This window comes from Blennius ocellaris (genome assembly GCF_963422515.1).
Source record: "Blennius ocellaris genome assembly, chromosome: 14".
Lineage (NCBI taxonomy): Eukaryota > Metazoa > Chordata > Actinopteri > Blenniiformes > Blenniidae > Blennius > Blennius ocellaris.
The window spans coordinates 11,072,169-11,091,089 of NC_137663.1; the positions used below are offsets into that span (position 1 = coordinate 11,072,169).

At 40.1% G+C, this 18,921-nt stretch overlaps 1 protein-coding gene across 1 annotated transcript; it reads left to right on the top strand.

Annotated features, from left to right (window-relative positions):
• Positions 1-6,737: 6,737 nt before the first annotated feature.
• Positions 6,738-17,529, top strand: LOC308139491 (sodium- and chloride-dependent GABA transporter 2-like; the record flags this gene model as incomplete). Its single annotated transcript, XM_080508952.1, has 14 exons — positions 6,738-6,936; positions 7,076-7,210; positions 7,430-7,570; positions 7,729-7,810; positions 8,136-8,268; positions 9,738-9,872; positions 9,945-10,048; positions 10,194-10,318; positions 11,636-11,748; positions 11,846-11,983; positions 13,459-13,561; positions 13,657-13,757; positions 14,122-14,292; positions 16,372-17,529. The coding sequence occupies 14 exons, from the start codon at positions 6,738-6,740 to the stop codon at positions 16,501-16,503; spliced, it is 1,812 nt and encodes a 603-aa protein (XP_080365078.1). The 3' UTR covers positions 16,504-17,529.
• Positions 17,530-18,921: the final 1,392 nt, after the last annotated feature.

Genomic DNA, 18,921 nt, shown 5'->3' on the forward strand with positions numbered 1-18,921 from the left:
CTGAGATTGGATTGTGTCTATTGTATATGCAATAATCAAGGATTGCTCACAGGAGAGATAAACATACTATACTTATACTACTGAGCTAATTACATGTTGTTTGTTTTAATAATTGTTGTGATAGTATACTGTACAGCACAGTGGTTGTATTGGATCACATTAAATTGTCCTATTAAATGGACATTATACCAGCTTTGCCAGTCTCAGTCAGTCACTCTCCTCTTTCAGACCAAAAATGTGTGTTTGAAGTTAATGAGGCACATCACTGGACTTAAAGTTGCATAAAGTTGTTTTTTAAGATAGATTAATAGATTATTTTGTTGCCATTCAATTAGTCCAGCCTTGCTTGGCAGACAACTCTACATGGATACAACTCTCTTTAGTGATTACAGGTCCGACCAACCAGCAGCTTCACTCTCGAAACTACATTTTGCTATCCAGGACTATTTTTTGTTGTTGTCGTTGTTCTAATCTAAGTTATGCAATGGCAAATGCAAGAAAAGTTGGCCAGGCTAATGCCCAAGCTCCGATGTCAACGAGCAACTTCAGTTAAATCAGAGTGGGATGGAGTTGTGACATAAGCGAGTTGAAATTGTCATTAAATCTACTGGAGTTAAGCAGCACTTTCCAGCTTCTTTTTTTTTTTTTTGGGGGGGGGATTACGTCTTATTGCTGCACAGAAAAATTACATCAATCCATTTGACTGAGGTCAAAACACCAGCACCCCTGTGTGTGGGAAGTGCTCTGGTAATGCAGGAAACAGGAAGGCGAGAAGAGGAAAGTGTAGCAGATTGGCGGAGGAACACAAACACTGCAAGGTATTAGGCAAAAAAAAGGAGCAAAATAGTGGTAAAATCAGGTAGCCATCTTTTTACTTTACTACCATGCTTACAATTCATAGCATAGGAATTAGGCAAAGCAATTTATGATTTTTACCGTGATGCCAAACTCACATAATTCTGCAGCAATAAGAATTTTTGCAGCACAACTACCTTTGATGTGATATGTCAGGCCACAGCGAAATGCAAGAGTTCGGTCGTCATTTCCGATAAATGATCAACAATGCAATGTTGTGCATGCATTTCAGCCAAAAAGCCATCAGATTTGAACTGCATTATTTGCATTATTTGTTGGATTTATCCAACTTTTTTTTTTCTTTGTTTTTAATCCAATGCTCGGGTGACATTTTGTTCAGTCAACATGTCAATGTGATTATGTGGGTGACTCTCTTTTGCAAACACAATCCATAAACAATTAACTATCCAGCCTGCGTGAGGAACACTGGTGTGACTAATGCCTCCCCTGCTGTTTCCTCTGGTAACCAGGCCAGTGTACCAGCCCGAGGTGCTGCTCGGTCTGGAGGCCCTGGCTCACCCACTGTGGATCCTGAGCATCCTCCTCTTGCAGCATCACTGCAGCATCCTTCAGAGAACACAGCCGGCAGAAGAAAAAAAATGCACAAGCGGTGGACGGTGGATGTGCAATGAGACGCATCTGGATCACCTGATGCACAACAGCTGGACATCTCCACCTGCACAACAAGTAAATGCATACACATACAAAAAAAAAAAAAGTGAGCATCTATCGTGTGTGTGTGAGGCGATGATAATCCCCCAGCGGACGGAGGCTGTATCCCCGTCATCTTTAAAGGGCTGCTGCAGGCCGGAGCTCTGCACTTCCGACATGCAGGCTGGAAAAAAAAAAAAAAAAAAAAACCCACAAGAAAATCTCGCCTTTCGCTGCCTATTCGTCCCATCGCACGTCGATGGTGTCTTGTTGCACCAGTCCGTCTCCACCTCCGGCGAATATCAACCGAGTGCTCGAGCTCGCATCGCCTCACATGATGAGAGGAAGCAGCAGGCCCGCTAGTCCAGACGGTGATGAAGCGAACAACAGCCTCCATCACTCTCTCTCGCTCTCTCTCTCTCTCTCACACACACACACACACACACACACACACACCCCTCACCTCGTGAATCCTCATCGTGTGCGAAGTCCTAATCTGTGTGAAATCGTGTCCATGGCATGGCCTTCTCGAATCTAAGCGGCAGCATCAGCAGCAGCGGTCGGTACAATGAGGCGGCGATGGCCGGTGGTGGTGGTGGTGGTTGTGGTGATGATGATGATGATGATGCTGGGAGCCCCGCCCTCCTCCCCGTGCAGCCGGGATGAGCTCACCGACTCGCCCCGCTTCATTCAAACGCCCCACCCGGGAGGTAATCCCAGTAATTTAAGTGTAAAGCATTAGTGGTGGTGGGAGAGCCGCCTCTTTTAGGAGAGGGAGGGTCTTCTAAAATATTGGTAAAAATGCAGATTTTTCCGAAGCATTTCCTTTTTTTTTTTTTTTCAGTATTGTCATGATCATGTGTTAAATTAGGCTATTATTATTTAGTTTTATTTGTGTATGAGGGTGAATCGTCACTCTTTCACTTTAATAAAGTTGTCGTCCTGCATGCAGTTCCTGTCCTCACCATACAAGTGTGGGGGCGCTAGTCTTAAACGTCACTTTAAATCAGACAGCCGCTCAATTTCAAACTGGAAAACCTCGTAAATTCCGGATTTCCTCAGAAAAATAAACTGGGGAACTCTGAGGAGCAGCAACATAAGCTGATCCAGGTCTGTGGTGGCTTCTGTCTGAAGGTCATGTTGATAAACTGTATTATCAATATTCAGCACTGTGTTGTAAATGATTATGATTATAATTATTATTACGATTATTAACCTTTATTTCATGGTCAAAATAGTAGACCAATAAGTTTGTTACCTGCACTAAGCAAAATTATGGAAAAAGTAGCATGTGACCAAATACAGAAATATTTTGCAGCTCAGGGATTAAACACAATTTATCAGCATGCATATAAAACGGGTCACTCCACAACTACTGCACTTACTCAGATTACTGATCATTGGTTAGAGGAAATTGATAATAAAAAAATAATTGGTGCAATATTTTTAGATTTAAGTGCAGCTTTTGATCTTTTGGATCATACAATTTTATTAAATAAGTTAAAATGTTATGGATTTCAATTGCCTGCCTTAAAGTGGTTAGAAAGTTATCTTAGTAATCTGGAGTCTAAAGTTTTTTTTAATGGCAATTATTCTGATGTTGTGAAGATGGATTGTGGAGTGCCTCAGGGAAGTTGTTTGGGACCCCTTTTGTTTTCAATTTTTACTAATGATTTTCCCCTGGTATTGGAAAATGCAACCATGGCTACATATGCAGATGACACTACCATATTTGTATCTGCACAAACAGATATCCAACTTAATAATATTCTAAATGAGGAACTAGCCTTAGTAATCCACTGGATTAGAGCAAACAAATTAGTAATTAATGTTGAAAAAACTAAATGCATGGTAGTTGGCTCAAACCACCTATTAAAAACAACACCGATGTTACATCTGACCTCAGGAAATATGACAATTGAACAAGTAGATCATGCAAAATTGTTGGGAGTAATAGTGGATTCTAAACTGTCGTGGACCAGTCAAATTAATAATGTATTGAATAAAATGGGGAGGAGTATGGGCATGATTAAATATTCTAGAAATTGTATTCCCAAGTGGTTGACCAAGCGAATAGTTCAATCACTTGTACTTTCGTACTTAGACTATGCATCAGTTGTTTGGTCAAACACAAATGAAAAGAACCTACAGAAGTTGCAAATAGCTCAAAATAAAGCGGCAAGAATTATTTTAGGTTGTCCATATAGAACCAATGTGAGGACAATGCATGAAAGTTTGGCGTGGTTAACAGTTAAATGTAGATTAAAGTACTTCCTAACAACATTTACGAGGAATGTAATTGTTACAAAAACACCCCAAATCATATATAATAAATTGTCATTTTTCTCAGATAACCATAATTATGAAACACGTCAGGCCATTGACACAAGGTGTGCTTTACCCGGTTGTAAAACTAACCAAATGCAGCGAGCTGTTTGTTACAGAGCCATGGTTGCCTGGAATGCTTTACCTGGATTTTTGTTGTCAGAGAACAACAAAATATGTTTTCAAAAGAAGTTGAAAGTGTTTCTGTTTACACAATAATGAATTCTGATTGTTAATTTAAACTTGTCAGTAGGTGATAGCAAAATGATAATGTTGCTATCATTATGTGATATCTTTTTGTTTCACATTGAACTTCCACTGTTTGGTTTGTTGTGTGTGTGTGTGTGTGTGTGTATGTGTGTTTATGTTGCTTTTTATGTATTAATTTGTAATGAAATTGAAGGAGACCCCAGGCAGAATAGCTCCTGCAATAAGTCAGAAGCTAATGGGGCTCTCAATAAAATGAAATGAAATGAAATTTAACCAGGAATGATGGTGCTGAGGACTGGATCTCTTGTAGTCTGGACCTTTTTTCTAAAAAAGAATTCGGATAGTGGCATGGTGTCAATTATTGGTTTGTTGATGAGTGTTAACCTATTGAAGGGTATTTTGTGCAAGGTCTATGTGGACATGATTTCCGGTGGAGTCGCAATTTTTTTTTTTAAATCAACGTTCACATGACTTCCAGATGAGATGTCCATGTAATGTCCAAGGAATTCAGAAAGAAAAAAACTTTAATTGTACCATGTCACCGTACAACTTTTGTTTTTGATTGTCAAGGAGTTTGTCCAATAATGAAGTTGGAGAGCCTTTTCATAAAGGCTGAATCGTTTTGAGAAAGATCCACGTGCTTCCTGCACTCTAGAAATTGAAAGTTACAAAAAGTGGGACAGAGGTTGCAAAAGTGCTGATAAAGGTAATCCTTGAAACACAGACTTGCAAAATCACACATTCTTTATGAGGCACTTGTGTTTTCATATCACTATACAAACTTCATTTTACCCAAACATGTGTCGAGCAGACATGACAACAGAACCATAATCGAGTATGCAGATGGCTCCGTTATTGTCAGCCTCCTCAAAGAGGGCAAAACCAGCCACAGCCCAGTCATTCGTAAGTTTGTACAGTGGTGTGAGGCATCCCACCTTCAATTGAACGTATCAAAAATAAAAGATATGATCATTGGAAAGAAAAAAGACAGGCACATTGTCACTTTAATTAAAAGCCAGAAAATGTTGGTCTATAAAGAGGGCCATCAGCGCCTCCACTGCCTCAGGAAACTTGCCTTTTTCCACGTTGACCCAACAATCCTGGGTCTTTTTTTTTTACAAGTCTTTTACTGAGTCGGTTTTATCTTTTTGCCTGGTGGCCTGGTTCAGTCAGACCTCTTTAAAAGAGAGAAACTCACTGAACCAAATAGTGAAATGGTCCAGTCATCTTATTGGTGAGTGTCGGTCTTTTCCAGCCTCCCTGTTCACTAAGCAGGTACAGAGGATGGCCTCAGCAATCATTAATATATAGTGACTCCCATTCTTTATGAGGCGAATTCCAGTTCCTCCCCTCTGGACGAAGGTTCCTGGTCCAACAGTGCAGGATGGAACGCTTTCAGAACAGGGTTTGTTCCTGTTGCCATCACTGAACTGAAGAAAACCCAGTGACGTTGTACTTTATTGTATTTATTGTATTATAGTGGCTCTTCATTGAATGTTCTTATTTTGGTTTATGTTAGTGACTGCTTTTTATCTTTGTAAGGTTTTATTGTGCTTTTTTTATTGTGGTTTCCCTTCATCTATCTTTGATCTTATCTTAACTATTTATCAGAATACTGAGCTCTTGTATTGTCGGCCTTGCCTCACTCGACCAATTCTTATTATTATCCTCTGCTTGTTTGGTTTATTGTGTGTCTTTATTTGTTATGACCTGTAAAACAAGTTTACCTACGGGTTTTAATAAAGTAACCTTGACCTTGACATTGACCTTCACCTTCATTATAAATATCTACAAGTGAATACATAAAAACATAATGATGAAATTGCATTTCCCCAATGTGTACTTGTTTGTTAAATGGGATAATGTACAAATGAATGCAATTTAAATTTGTTGTTTTAAATAACATCTAAAGTTCAATGTGGTATTGTTTGTGGTGCTGGGCTGTATGATACTGAGCTGTCTCTCTCACACAATATATGATTGCGAAATTGATGAAGCTTATAAAATACCATATGATACAGAGGCAAAACATTTGGACTTATTATTCAGTGGTACTCCTCTTCCTCCTCCTCCTCCTCCTCCTCCTCCTCCTCATTTATTTGACTGATTATTGATCCCAGTGGGAAACAAAATCCATTGCTTGAATTAGAATAGTGTATTTTGATGCTATTTGATATATTTGTTGGTAAAATGATGTGAAGAAAGTGCATTTGACCAACTTGTGTCAAAATATATTATTCTAATTCAAGAAATGGATCTATCAAATAATCAACCGTGTCATTGCCTTTCCTCATGCCATCACTCATAAACAGCAACGTGACTCCTTCCTAACTCCACATAGACAAGCAACGCATGCATATTGTCCCACATAAATGTGGCTCTACACAATCTCGAGCGCTTGTATTCTTAGCTTCTTTCTTTTTTTTTCTGGACATACTGCATGCAGCCCCCCCGCCCCACTACCACCCCCAAACGTCGACACCCATGCACAGCACATCCACTTGCCGGCTACTTAAAAGTTGCAGTCTTGGCTCACACCACCCACAGTAACAGGACCATCAGGACCACGACAATCCTCCGCATATCTTCAGCCACACACTTCTGTACAGCCTGTGCTCACTGTGGTGTGGAGACTTCGTGATTCTTATGTGCAAACTGTGAAATGTTGTCTTTATAGAAATTTTACTAGGTTCGAGATGGGCGAGAAGACTCTCAATGGAAATAATTTCGCCTGCGCAGATGTTATGCCAAAGGCGCACCCAGAGAAACCTAAAGATGGGAAGGAAAGGGGAAACTGGGCGACCAAAAGCGAGTTCATCCTAACTGTGATGGGAGCGATCATCGGACCTGGGAATGTCTGGAGGTTCCCCTACCTGTGCTACAGAAACGGCGGAGGTAGGTGATTTGTCGACAACAGGACTCACCGTTGCCGGCTCGTGGATTCTGCCCTTCGCGCACCGCTTTACCTGCTGCGATGTTTTGTTTTGTTTTCTTCGTGGGTGTCTGTGAAATTAAATTATGACTTTAATTACAGGTGTGTTCTTCATCCCCTACATTCTGTTCATATTTGCATGCGGGATCCCTCTTTTCTTCCTGGAGACTGCCTTAGGACAGTTCACCAGCCAGGGTGGAATTACTTGTTGGAGAAAGATTTGCCCGCTTTTCCAAGGTGAATAAAAACGTTTTTAACCCCTTATGTTACTTTAAGATGTGAGATAGACTTGGCATTGCGCTGATAGCTTTTATTTGACTTACTATCATTTTTCACCCGTACACTGTGTGCGTAATTACGCACAAGGTCACTATTTGACACCGCGAAGAGTACAAAGTAAAAACGAACTACTTTCACGTGTGTTATTTATTTTTGTTTTTTTTGTTTTTTTTAAAGGAATGGGATATGCCAGTCACCTAATTATCTCATTCAGTGCAACCTCATACATTACCATCCTGGCCTGGGCGTTTTTCTACTTTTTCTCGTCTTTCAGTGCTGAACTGCCTTGGGCCACTTGTGGGCACTACTGGAACACAGGTATACCCTTTCCCTCCTCTATGTGCAGTGGTAGGAGTGAATGCTCCGTAATGAAAATAATGTCTTCTGTAACTCTGGAGGATAGAGGATTGCAGTGTAATATATATATGTTTTGGACTGCAAGTTATTTTGATTTGAAAACGAATTTTTTGTGCTAGACTCATGCTGGAACATCAACAATGAAAATGTCAGCATCACAGCCAGACTGAACAGCACTCTCCCCGTTGTGGAGTTCTGGCAGTAAGTATGAAGTCAACACAGACAGCTTTCACCAGATGCACATTTTTGTCTTTCAATCACTCCTCTCTAATTTTACTTTCTTCTTTCTCAGTTACTCCCATCGTTCAACCCCTTTTTTATTCTCTTCCCTTGCTCCAACATTTTATTGTGCCCGCCTCTGGCATTCTCTCCTCCCCTCCTGCCACTTGTCCACCCCCCCCCCCCCCCCCCCCCTCCATCGTGGCACTTGGTTTTCCTCTCTCTCAATCATGTAGTTATCGTTTCTTTCATGTGCCATTCATCTATGGCCTCCCTCCCTCACATCCATGCCATCACATTTCACCAGAAATCGGGTCCTAAAAATCTCAACCGGAATCGAAGACATGGGCAGCCTTCGGTGGGAACTGGTCTTGTGCCTCATCCTGAGCTGGGTCATCTGCTACTTCTGCATTTGGAAGGGCATCAGGTCAACAGGGAAGGTTGGCTGCATGCTTGTCTTAATGAAACATATAACCGATCAACAAACGACCATTACAAAAAAACTGTGCAGAGTTGGGGAGAACATGGGAACTCCACACACATTTAAATGACTCAAAAATAGCATTGTGTTTTTATTGTGCATGCAGCGGTAAAATTCAGTGTTCCTGTGGCACATTAGCTCAGCTATCAGCACAGTGTGGCACCTATTAGGTATAGCTGGACACAAGCGGGCCCAAAAAAACGGGCCATTACATTTCCTTTTCAGCTGCATTAGTGATGTTTAAACCGCAATGTCTGGCTTATTGAAACAGAATTCTGCACATTTGTGTCTGGATGGTACTAATTAACCAAGTCAAGTTCAGCAGCAATTACCTCAATATCTCACTGATACTTCATGTCAGTGTTTCCTGTATAGTGCAGAACTTTCACATTCAGTAAATGAAATGTTCATAAACTCTGTCACGAGTTTTCATAAAAATACCCAAACAAACAAACTATTATGCAATGAAGAATTTGCCACTGCTCGAGTAAATAAAATACAAATTAATAATTTATCCATATAGATTCAGTCATTTCATCATTTGAGTCTCAATCTAAAAAAATATTTTTGTCATTTTGCAGTTAAATGTCATTTGCACTAAACAAACACCAAGACTTGCAAGAGCTGAAAGTGGTTTAAAATTAAGATTCGAGCAGTATTAATGATAACTGACCAGCCTGTCATTCATTAACCCTGTGGTAAGCGTTCAGGCATGATATGCTAAACTCATTGGAGTCACTGGAGCTCTTCCAGGTCTTGCTTCATAACCAGCTGTAAATAGAAACCTGTAAAATCACAGTGCAATCTTAATGCTTTCTCCCTGACCAATTTGAGAGGAGTTGGATGAACTAAAAGTAAATCTAAAGAAAAAGAAAGCATGCTGATATTCCTAATGTCAAGGTATTTATAATTCAGTTTCCTTAATTCCTTAATTGATTTAGTTCAGGGCATCATCACAGCTTACATTCAGTTTTACACAAGTGTTGAATTGTTTCCAGCAGTGTGGCCATTTTCTCATCTTATAGCTGTAAAATATGCTGTGACTTGTGGCGAACCCTTACATCACGTGTCAAAAAAAAAAATACAAATTTGTGATCATTTGCTTGGAATTTCACCTGAACACCATGCAACTGCAGCTTCCTTGAAATCTTGACACATTATTGGAAGTATCACATGTGAACAAAGGAGAACAGAGGAGAAGCTTGTGCTATTTCTATAGATATGTCAAATAATTTAAATTTTAAAATCAGTTGCAACACCGCGTGTCACAGCTAGCAACATTGATTAGTTAGTGCAGCATTTGTTTCAGCACTGTTGAAGCTGCAGATTTGACATAGATAATTAGAAGAACATTCCTCGTGAATCGGAACTTGTGACCTTGAAGGCAAACTTGCATTTAATCCTTGATTTTGTTTTTCTTTCTTTCAGGCAGCTTACTTCACAGCCACCTTCCCCTACGTTATGCTGTTTATTTTGCTCATACGTGGTGTTACCCTGCCTGGGGCAATGGATGGACTCGCTTATTATCTTTACCCTGATATTTCTCGTCTCTCGGATGCCCAGGTGAGCCCTGATTTCAAACCCAAAAATGCTAAATTGTTTGACACCAACGTTCACAAACGTGCACTGCTTCAGGTGTGGATGGATGCTGGCACTCAAGTTTTCTTCTCTTACGCCATCGGACTGAGCTTTCTCACCTCTCTGGGGAGTTACAACACTTATAACAATGACTGTTACAAGTAAGTGCCATACTTATGAGGATGCAGCTTAAGTTCAGTTAATTTTGGATCTGATCAGAACAGTGATGGTAATAATATTTTAATAGTGAAGGGTAATACTTATACTTATACAGCATTTTCTGTTTGTTTGTTTGTTTTCTTTCAGGGACTGCTTCTACTTGTGTCTTCTGAATAGTGCCACCAGTATTGTGGCCGGCGTGGCCATTTTTTCAGTTTTGGGCTTCATGACGTATGAACAAGGAGTGGATATTTCTGAAGTGGCAGCGTCAGGCAAGTACTGGCTGGGATGAGTTAAACTTTACAGAGAGAGTCTGTTTGAAAGCTTCAGGTCAGTTTCTGTAAAAAAAACAAAAAGAAAAGAAAGTCAAATTTCAAAGCACACGTTTGCCAAAACATCACCTCATCCTAAGATGCATTCTGTCGGGGCGGATTTCATTGTTATGTTATTTTTTCTGTCTCTATTTTGATATTCTGCAATTTCAGTTGAACATTTCAGTTAGTGATCATGACTAAACAGCTTTGGGAATGCCGAGCTAAAGACATAGAGGATAAAGGAAAGTTGTCATCAGCTGAGATTTTGGCCCTGATTTTTGGAATCACAAATTATTCCCTGAGCTGAGCTTGCCAAACAGTCATCTGCATCCAATTGGCTCAGATCATGTATTTTCAGATCACGTGCAACACTTCTGAACTAAATTCGAAGCATCGGGATTAAATAAGCTGAAGCTACGAAGTTTTCTCACCAGGGAAAGTTGTTTTCCACCACCCCACCAAACAAACAACTACTCTTGGAACTATTTGTTTGAACAGAAAATATGCTGATGAGCATGATGTGCTGTGTTTGATTTTTTTTTCAGTTTTTGATTCTGAAAGGACATAGAGTTACATCTATTCTCAATTTACACGAGATCACCAAAGATTACAGCTATTATCGACCAAGGCTGTATCAGTACAATGAGAATGGCCAGCTGGAGAGAGGCTGCCCTTTGTCATGCGGCCTGAACGTGCTGTGATTGGCACTGCTATGAAATATGTTTATGCAGGCAATAATGTTGACTGACACTGACTGAACGAAAAAAAAAAGGACAGGGAGTTGCTCCACCACATTCACCCTATTGAATGAAGGAATTTTTACACGCAGTCAAGTTATCCTTATGTGACCCAGGTTTGTTTTTTTTTCCTCCCTCGAGCAGCTGTTGTTATTCCAGGCCTGACAAAAATATTTATCATGATACTCTGACATTGAAACTTTCCATAATGACTTCCTAAAATATTTAGTAAATATTATCAACACATGTTGGAGGGATTGTCGAGGAATTTTACACGTAATGTATATCGATATCACCACTAAATGTAGAATTGTTACGTTGATGAGTTCTTGATTTCCCATTAATATATATATATATATATATATATGTCCATACTATACAAGCGGATTCAATTATTATCACATCAGCTGCATAGTCTTAGTAAACAAAACACACGTTCATATATGTGTGTGTGTGTGTGTGTGTGTGTGTGTGTGTGCGTGCGTGCGTGCGTGCGTGCGTGCGTGCGTGTGTGTGCGTGTGTGTGTGTGCGCTTCAGGCCCTGGGCTAGCGTTTATTGTGTACCCCCGAGCTGTTGCCATGATGCCCATGCCTCAGGTGTGGTCGGTGTGTTTCTTCCTCATGATCATTCTGCTTGGACTTGATAGCCAGGTACCATTCAAGCTTCTTTGAAGAAAAAAAAAAAGAGGGAGAAAACAAGTGACTGAAATAGAAACTAATTGTCTCAGTTCCCGTCATATCCCTTCAGTTTGTTGGTCTGGAGTGTCTGATGACGTCACTGGTGGATCTGTTTCCTTCGCACCTGCAACGAGGGTATCGACGTGAGCTGGTTCTACTCGCTATTTGCAGTACCTGCTGTTGTTTGGGTCTCCTGTTTGTCACTGAGGTACATCGAGACTTCACAAAATCTTCCTGTATGTTTTTTTGTTTGTTTGTTTACCACCATTTCATTCATACCTATAGATGATGTTGCACTTCAGCAAAAGCAGTAATTGTGTAAGGGCGTCATCCATCGAGTGCAAATTAAAAAATTTGATTTGAGATTGATTTAAAGGTCAAGCAGCTTGCAATCAAAATATGCAATCAAAATATGCAATCAAAATATGAGCGCTAGCAGTTGGCCAATAATGTAGTGGGTGCCACTCCTGTCCCGAAAGCCCCGTTTCCACCGCACAAAAGTGCGAGGACGGAACGGAGCGGTACGGCAAAGCGAAACCGGAACTCGGCTCCGGTACTCGTTTCCACCGCAGAGAGGAGCTTAAAAAGTGGGCGGGGCTTAAGAGCTCCGCAGATATGTGACGTTACAACAGTCGTCTCAGCTTGGCTGCAGATCTGGATATTATGAATCCTCTGTTGTTGTTTACATCCTCCACTTTACACTTGTTTAGTTCACTGTTATTTTTTGCAGCCGCAGAGCTGCAGCCGCAACTTTCGTGTTGGTTCTGAGAGAGCCAACGCACCGGCGGCTTGCCCCGCACCCGAGTGCGCCCCGGCTGGCGACACGGGAGCCTTTAGCTTTCTGCTCAAACTCAGGAGCAGCCACTCCACTCCGGCACTGATCGCGCTCCTGCAGTTCGCCGGAACACGGAAGCTCCGAGCTCCGACTTCCTCTGCATCGCGTCTGCGGTCCGTCCCGGAGCTGGAGTGGCTGCTCCTGCGTTTGAACAGAAAGCTAAAGGCTCCCGTGTGCGCGGCGCCTCCACGGCTGCAAACAGAAAGCTCCAACGTGATGCAAAGTCCCAAGCCCCACGACCAACATTACAGTTGAGCAGCCAAGAAAAGAAAAGGGAAAAAAAAAAAAAAAAACAAGCAGTGCAAAGCTGGCCACACTGACAGCAGAGGATTCATCCAGCCGACATATTAACATACTGAGGGCGTGTCGTAAATCACTGACCAGTCAGCAGACAGCTCCTCAAACTCAGACCTGTTGTTTCCGCATTCCTGCGGTGGACATGCAGACCGTAACGGACTATACTGTCTATCCCCGCACTTTTTGTGCGGTGGAAACGGGGCTATAGTGAGGTTTTCATGATTGCTTTTACATTTAGCAATTAAAAAACCCAAACTGTCACCTAAACATGTTTCAGACAAACTCGCTTTCGTATTTGAAAGCCTTGCTGTGGTCATGAGTGTAAACACCACTTCAATCATGTTACTCTATTGGCTATAATGTTATTACAAAGATGCATACAATATCTTGTTACTCTATTGATAAATAATTGGGCTGTGGATTATCTTCCATTGAAAAAGGTGTAAATTATGAAATTATTGGCAAGTATTACATTGTTGGTTGTGACAACACATAAGATGTTTGTTGGTTATTACAAAGAAGTTATTTGAGTTTTATTGTTGAATGCACAGGGTGGGATATACCTGCTCCAGCTTTTAGACCATCACGTCTGCAGTGGCACCACTTTACTCCTCCTCTCTTTCTGCCAGTCCATCAGCATTGGCTGGATCTACGGTAAAGTCACGCACAGTCTCTTCCAATGATCAAATACTTTTTGATCACTTTCTACGAATCCGCACGTCTCCGATAACTTCTTCTTATCCCTTAAGGTACTGATCGTTTCTACGGTAACATCACTGAGATGATTGGTTATCGTCCACACCCGTTTATGAAGTATTGTTGGTGTTACATCACTCCCGTCGTCTGTTTTGTACGTATCCTATTCATTTTAATGTAATTACTTTGTTTGCTTATGCCTGCACATTGTCATTTCATGCATGATGTCATACATTCGTAGAAGACACAGACGTGGTGAAATAATTGCATTATGATAACCATGTAACAGCCAAACTTTCAGCTTCTCCTGCCAGTATTGTTCAACATCGAAAGAAATTCCAACTTACAAGTTGTGTCGTGAATGAAACACCTCTGGAATCTTTGATTCATTTATGTTCATTGTTCTGTATCTTAAGCCATCTATAACAGTTTGTGAGGTCAAGTTCAGTGAGCTTTTCTTCGTTATGAGTTGCAGATTACTACACTTCCCCAGTTAACGTCAAACTGTCTCATCTCAGGGCACGTTCATCTTCTCGATCATCAAATACTCCCCGTTGAAGTTCAACAGTGCCTACGTTTATCCACTCTGGGCTAACATCTTGGGCTGGTTCATTGCCACGGTGTCCCTCTCGCTCATTCCTCTGTTCATGCTCTGGAAGCTGGTCCAAGGAAAAGGCACTCTACGACAGGTGAGCACAAATTATTTCACTGAAATGTAAAAAAAAAAAAAATATATATATATATAAGTACAATTCATTGATGCATCAATAATGATCTTAGATAAAGTTGCTGTGAACTATGCATTGGGACTGACTGAGTTCCATACAGCCTGATTTGTTTGTTTTGGCTGCCGCGATAGAACATGGGTCTGTTTGAGTCTAAAGGTTGTGGCAGTGCAGATTGGCTTTACATGCATTACAAGTTATTAGCCTTTGAGGAGCTTTCACCAACAAAGGTTGCGAAAGCATGTCCTCGATGAGTTTACAAGAGAACACACACTGTATTGTTTCAGTGGAGAAAAAAAAAAGTATTTGAAGCACTGATTTTAGAACAAAGGAACCACAGTTTGTCTTATTCTTCTGTGACACAGGCCTCCGGTGTTGGCTTAGAACTATTTGAAGCAACAATGTTTCTCTATCAGACATGCCTTATTCGCTTAACCTACATGTGGTAACGTTTTAATGCTTTATTCCTTTTTATTCACCATTATTGGAAAATATGAAATGAAAGAAAGGAAATGAAGAATAGCGCATGGATACAGGTTGATTGACAACCCTGAAATCTTTCCATTTCCCTATTCCTCATCTGATCCATCATCCGTCTTTCTCTCACACTTTCAAACTTAGATGCACTTCTTGGCACAACCATCTCCTGCTGACTGGTTACAGCTGTTGCTTTTTTTAAATGACCCATTTCACTATTGGTTCCAGACATATGCCAAGCAGGAAAAAAAGAAAGAAAGAACAACAATAGTAACCACACATCTGATCAAACCCCAAGAGCCAAAGACACTCCCAACTAAATCAAACCCATTTGCCTTCATCATATCAACAGTTGTTTTTCTGCTTTTCTCCATTGAAATTTCAAGTTTCTGTAGTTTTCTTCTGTAGCTATAGCTTTTTCTCTTTTTCGCGATACTGTAGCAGCATTCTACTGTCATACAGTGACATCTCGTGGGCACAGACAGTATGTGCCTTTAATTTATCACTAGCTTCCCAACATAACTCGGACGACCGACCAAACAACAAACAAGTGTGTGTTATAGGATGGAAAATAGATTACCGTACACAGGATCAAATCTACTCAGAAACACCGATACATAAAAGTGTCAATATGCATACACAAATCGAGGTACACACAATTATCCACACGGTCCATTCGCTATAATAATAGCTACATAAGTTTGTATTCATATGGTAAAAAACTACGTAAGAATGTCACACGTTTCTAGAACAGCAACCTGCAGCTCTGGCTGGCTTTAGCCTCTCTGTAGTGGCTCCCTGAAGCATTCCGAAAACTATATGTCAGAATATAATATTAAATATTATTATTAGCTTATTTACACACCAGTCATTTTCAAAAGGACTCTTGGCTTTAAAAGGCTTAGAAAATGGGAATGAATGAAATCAGGTCCAAAAACAGCTGAAAATATAATGAAATATTTCCCAGCCCAAATCGTAATTGAAACTTCATGAATTTGTGTGCGTGTATCAAAGCTATACACGGAGCTTACTAAGCCGCCTTATTTTAAAGGTTAAACGTGTTTTTTGCGGCTCCACTTAAATTCGACTTGGTGAAAAGACGGCTCTTTTGGGTCATAGAGGCTGTGAGAAGAAAACAGTCATTCTCATGTGAAATTCATGAGTCAGACTTGCGTAAATAAATCGATAAAATAGTCTGCTCGATGTCACGGATCACTGATTTGGGGAAGGACTCATTGTTAGAAGCACTGGGGAGGCAACTTGAACAAGTGGAGCCTGTAGAACAGCGAATGTAGAAATCACAGGGAGACGAGCTGCTGTTACACATGGACACAGAGGCAAATAAGAGGCACGAGAAAAGCCCCCAATATATCCTGCAGCCACCAGGTGAAGACAATCACACACTCGGGCACAGGTGAAACACATGAGCAGCAATCAGATAGGAGAAGCCGAGGAGGAGTCAAATCTGCAGTACATGCAGCAATGAGTAATTGATGTATTTTTGGATTTGCAGTCATGAAATTTCACTCAGTAATGCCTTTCTTTGCCTTTTCTTTTGGTTGCCAGCGTTTCATTTTGCTCTGCACGCCAGTACACGACCTTCCACTGGATGAGAAACGTCCCCGACCAGAAACCAACGGCACCACCTTCCACAAAGACCTCGTACCTTTATCACACAACGGGGGGCTCACTCAGTGAGTGACGATTATTGGGTGTTTTTCTAAACCATTTCCATTCGAAGTCCAAATGCTCTCTCTGGATATAGCACAGCAAACCTCTTCCTTTTTTTTCTTTTTTTTAATTTCTGCCTGCGCAATCAGCAGCATTTACTTAACATTACATACCTCGATGGTATAGTCCAGTGGTTTCCAAAGTGTGGGACGGGCCTCCGCTGGGAGATGCAGGAGAGCTTCAGTCGGACGCAAAAACATGACAAATCCAAACAGGGTTTGAAAAGAATTAAAAAAAAAAACCCAACAACTTGAGAATTATAATGTATTTATTCTTTTTTTTAAGACATGCCTTTTCCAGATGTATGCAGTAAACCTTAAATATTGCAATATTTTTAACTTGTACAGTGTTTTTTTTGTCATAGAAAAGGGAGATTAGCCTCCTTTCACAATATTCATAGCATTTCACTTTGACAACTCTTCGATAGACTTCAAGACTGAGGTGACAAAGGCTGCATTCATTCACATTTGAAAGCTTGTTGATGTGATTTCAACTCATGAAAAGTTGAGAAACTGCTTCTAAAAATGACGTGCTTTTTTGATACAAGATTGCTCAATTTCTGTATTGCTGTCTAGTTCTAGTTCCCTCAAGCATCTTTAAATCATGTGACTCTGTAGCCCTACATACACTAGAGATAGTGCCTCTTAAAGCTTTACACCTTATAACTAGTGCCTTATAGCGCATCTGTTTTGTTTTTCTTCGGAGAAGTTTGTTTTGTATATCTACTAAAAGAGTGTTGTGATGAAGCCATCTTTAACAGACTGCTCTTTTTTCAATAAGTCTTTACATTTTCAGTGTTTTTATTTGAATTTATGTCAACTGTGAGTCGATAACAGGAACGGGGATGTTGACAACAGGGGTTATTCTTTATAAAATAAAGAATGTTTGCGGGACATTTTCATTTGGACAGTGATGTTTATTATTTTTGAGTTCAATATGTTGTTGTTTTTTTAACAGTAGAAACTGTGTATTTCCTGTAAATAAAGGAAGTACACTGGCAGCTGAGGACTTTAAACTCGATTTTGTTCAGGAGTTCAAGGGTCCAGAAACCAAGAGGAAAAATCCAGATGGTTGATTTGGTGGTCAATATGCTACTTTATGCTTCGCTACATGTAAAGATGTGTAAACACATCCTTCATTCGCACCTCAGATGAGTCTCATGTTTTTGCTCTTTGGCGGCTGCTGATTTCCTGGTCATACGGATGACTTGACAATGAAACTGCAGCAGTCGTACGATGGAGTTTTGATTGTATTCAGACTTCTTCAGACTCCCTTGACGATTAGATCTGGGATTGATTTGCAGATTATCCTATTTTTTCAAACCAAGATAGATTTCTAAAACTTTCATAGAAGATAAACGTATCATTTACTGGTGATTTATGGCTGTATAGAATATTAATCTAGAAATGTATGAAGAGGCAGACATGGAGGGCTGAAGCCGTCTGAATTTAAATTTGAACACAAAATGGACACGTGTTCCTTCAAAACATGAACTTTCTCAAATCAGATAAAGAAAAAAACACATATGGATGCCAACACGTCTCCAATAATATTAAAAATAGTTCCGTTAAAAACAGGATGACATCCATCTTTCAGGTCAAAAAGCACATGGGGCCGTAAAACTAAACACATGGAAACGTTCATTATCGCTAAATCCTTGCTAGGTCTGAATGCTTAAAGAGCTCTATTATGAAGACCTCATGTTGTGAACTGAGATCAGTTGGCAAAGTGAAGGAATAACATGAGAGTTGGTCCGTTCCAGTAAACACTGTTCTCTTCCTTAGTGAATTACATCAATGTGGAAGAAGAAATCCACCTTTAAGAATATACATTTGGTGAACAAGTTTTTATTTTTAAACAATATTGTGCATCATGTTAATGTTGACTAAATAGATTTTGCAGTAACAAAGGTTGATACTGTGTCATTTGAAATAAAGGCCTAATTGGTCACAAATATCCATTTATTTAAACTTAATAAAACAAATACAAGGCTTTGATTTTTGATTATCGTTATTATTATTTTATGGTGTCAAAAGTAGGGCTATAATCAAGAGGTTGAATTTTGAATTCAGATAGAGAGCCTTGCAGTCTTTCCTAAAAGGAAATTGAAGTGGGCCATAAAGGAAAAAGTTTGGGAACAACTGATTTAAACAATAATTGGTGAATAAAATAGGACCAAAGAAAGAGGGTTTTTAATTTTGGAAACATAAGAAGAAGAAAAATCAGGATGTTCCTCACAATATTGTAGCATTTTATGTAAAATAAGTTTTTCTTATGACGGTCTGAGTATGCATGAACACACACTGAATAATTTCATCATTTTACTTTAAACTCAACAAGAAGACACATACATACAGTTGTGTTCAAAAGAATAGCAGTCCCACA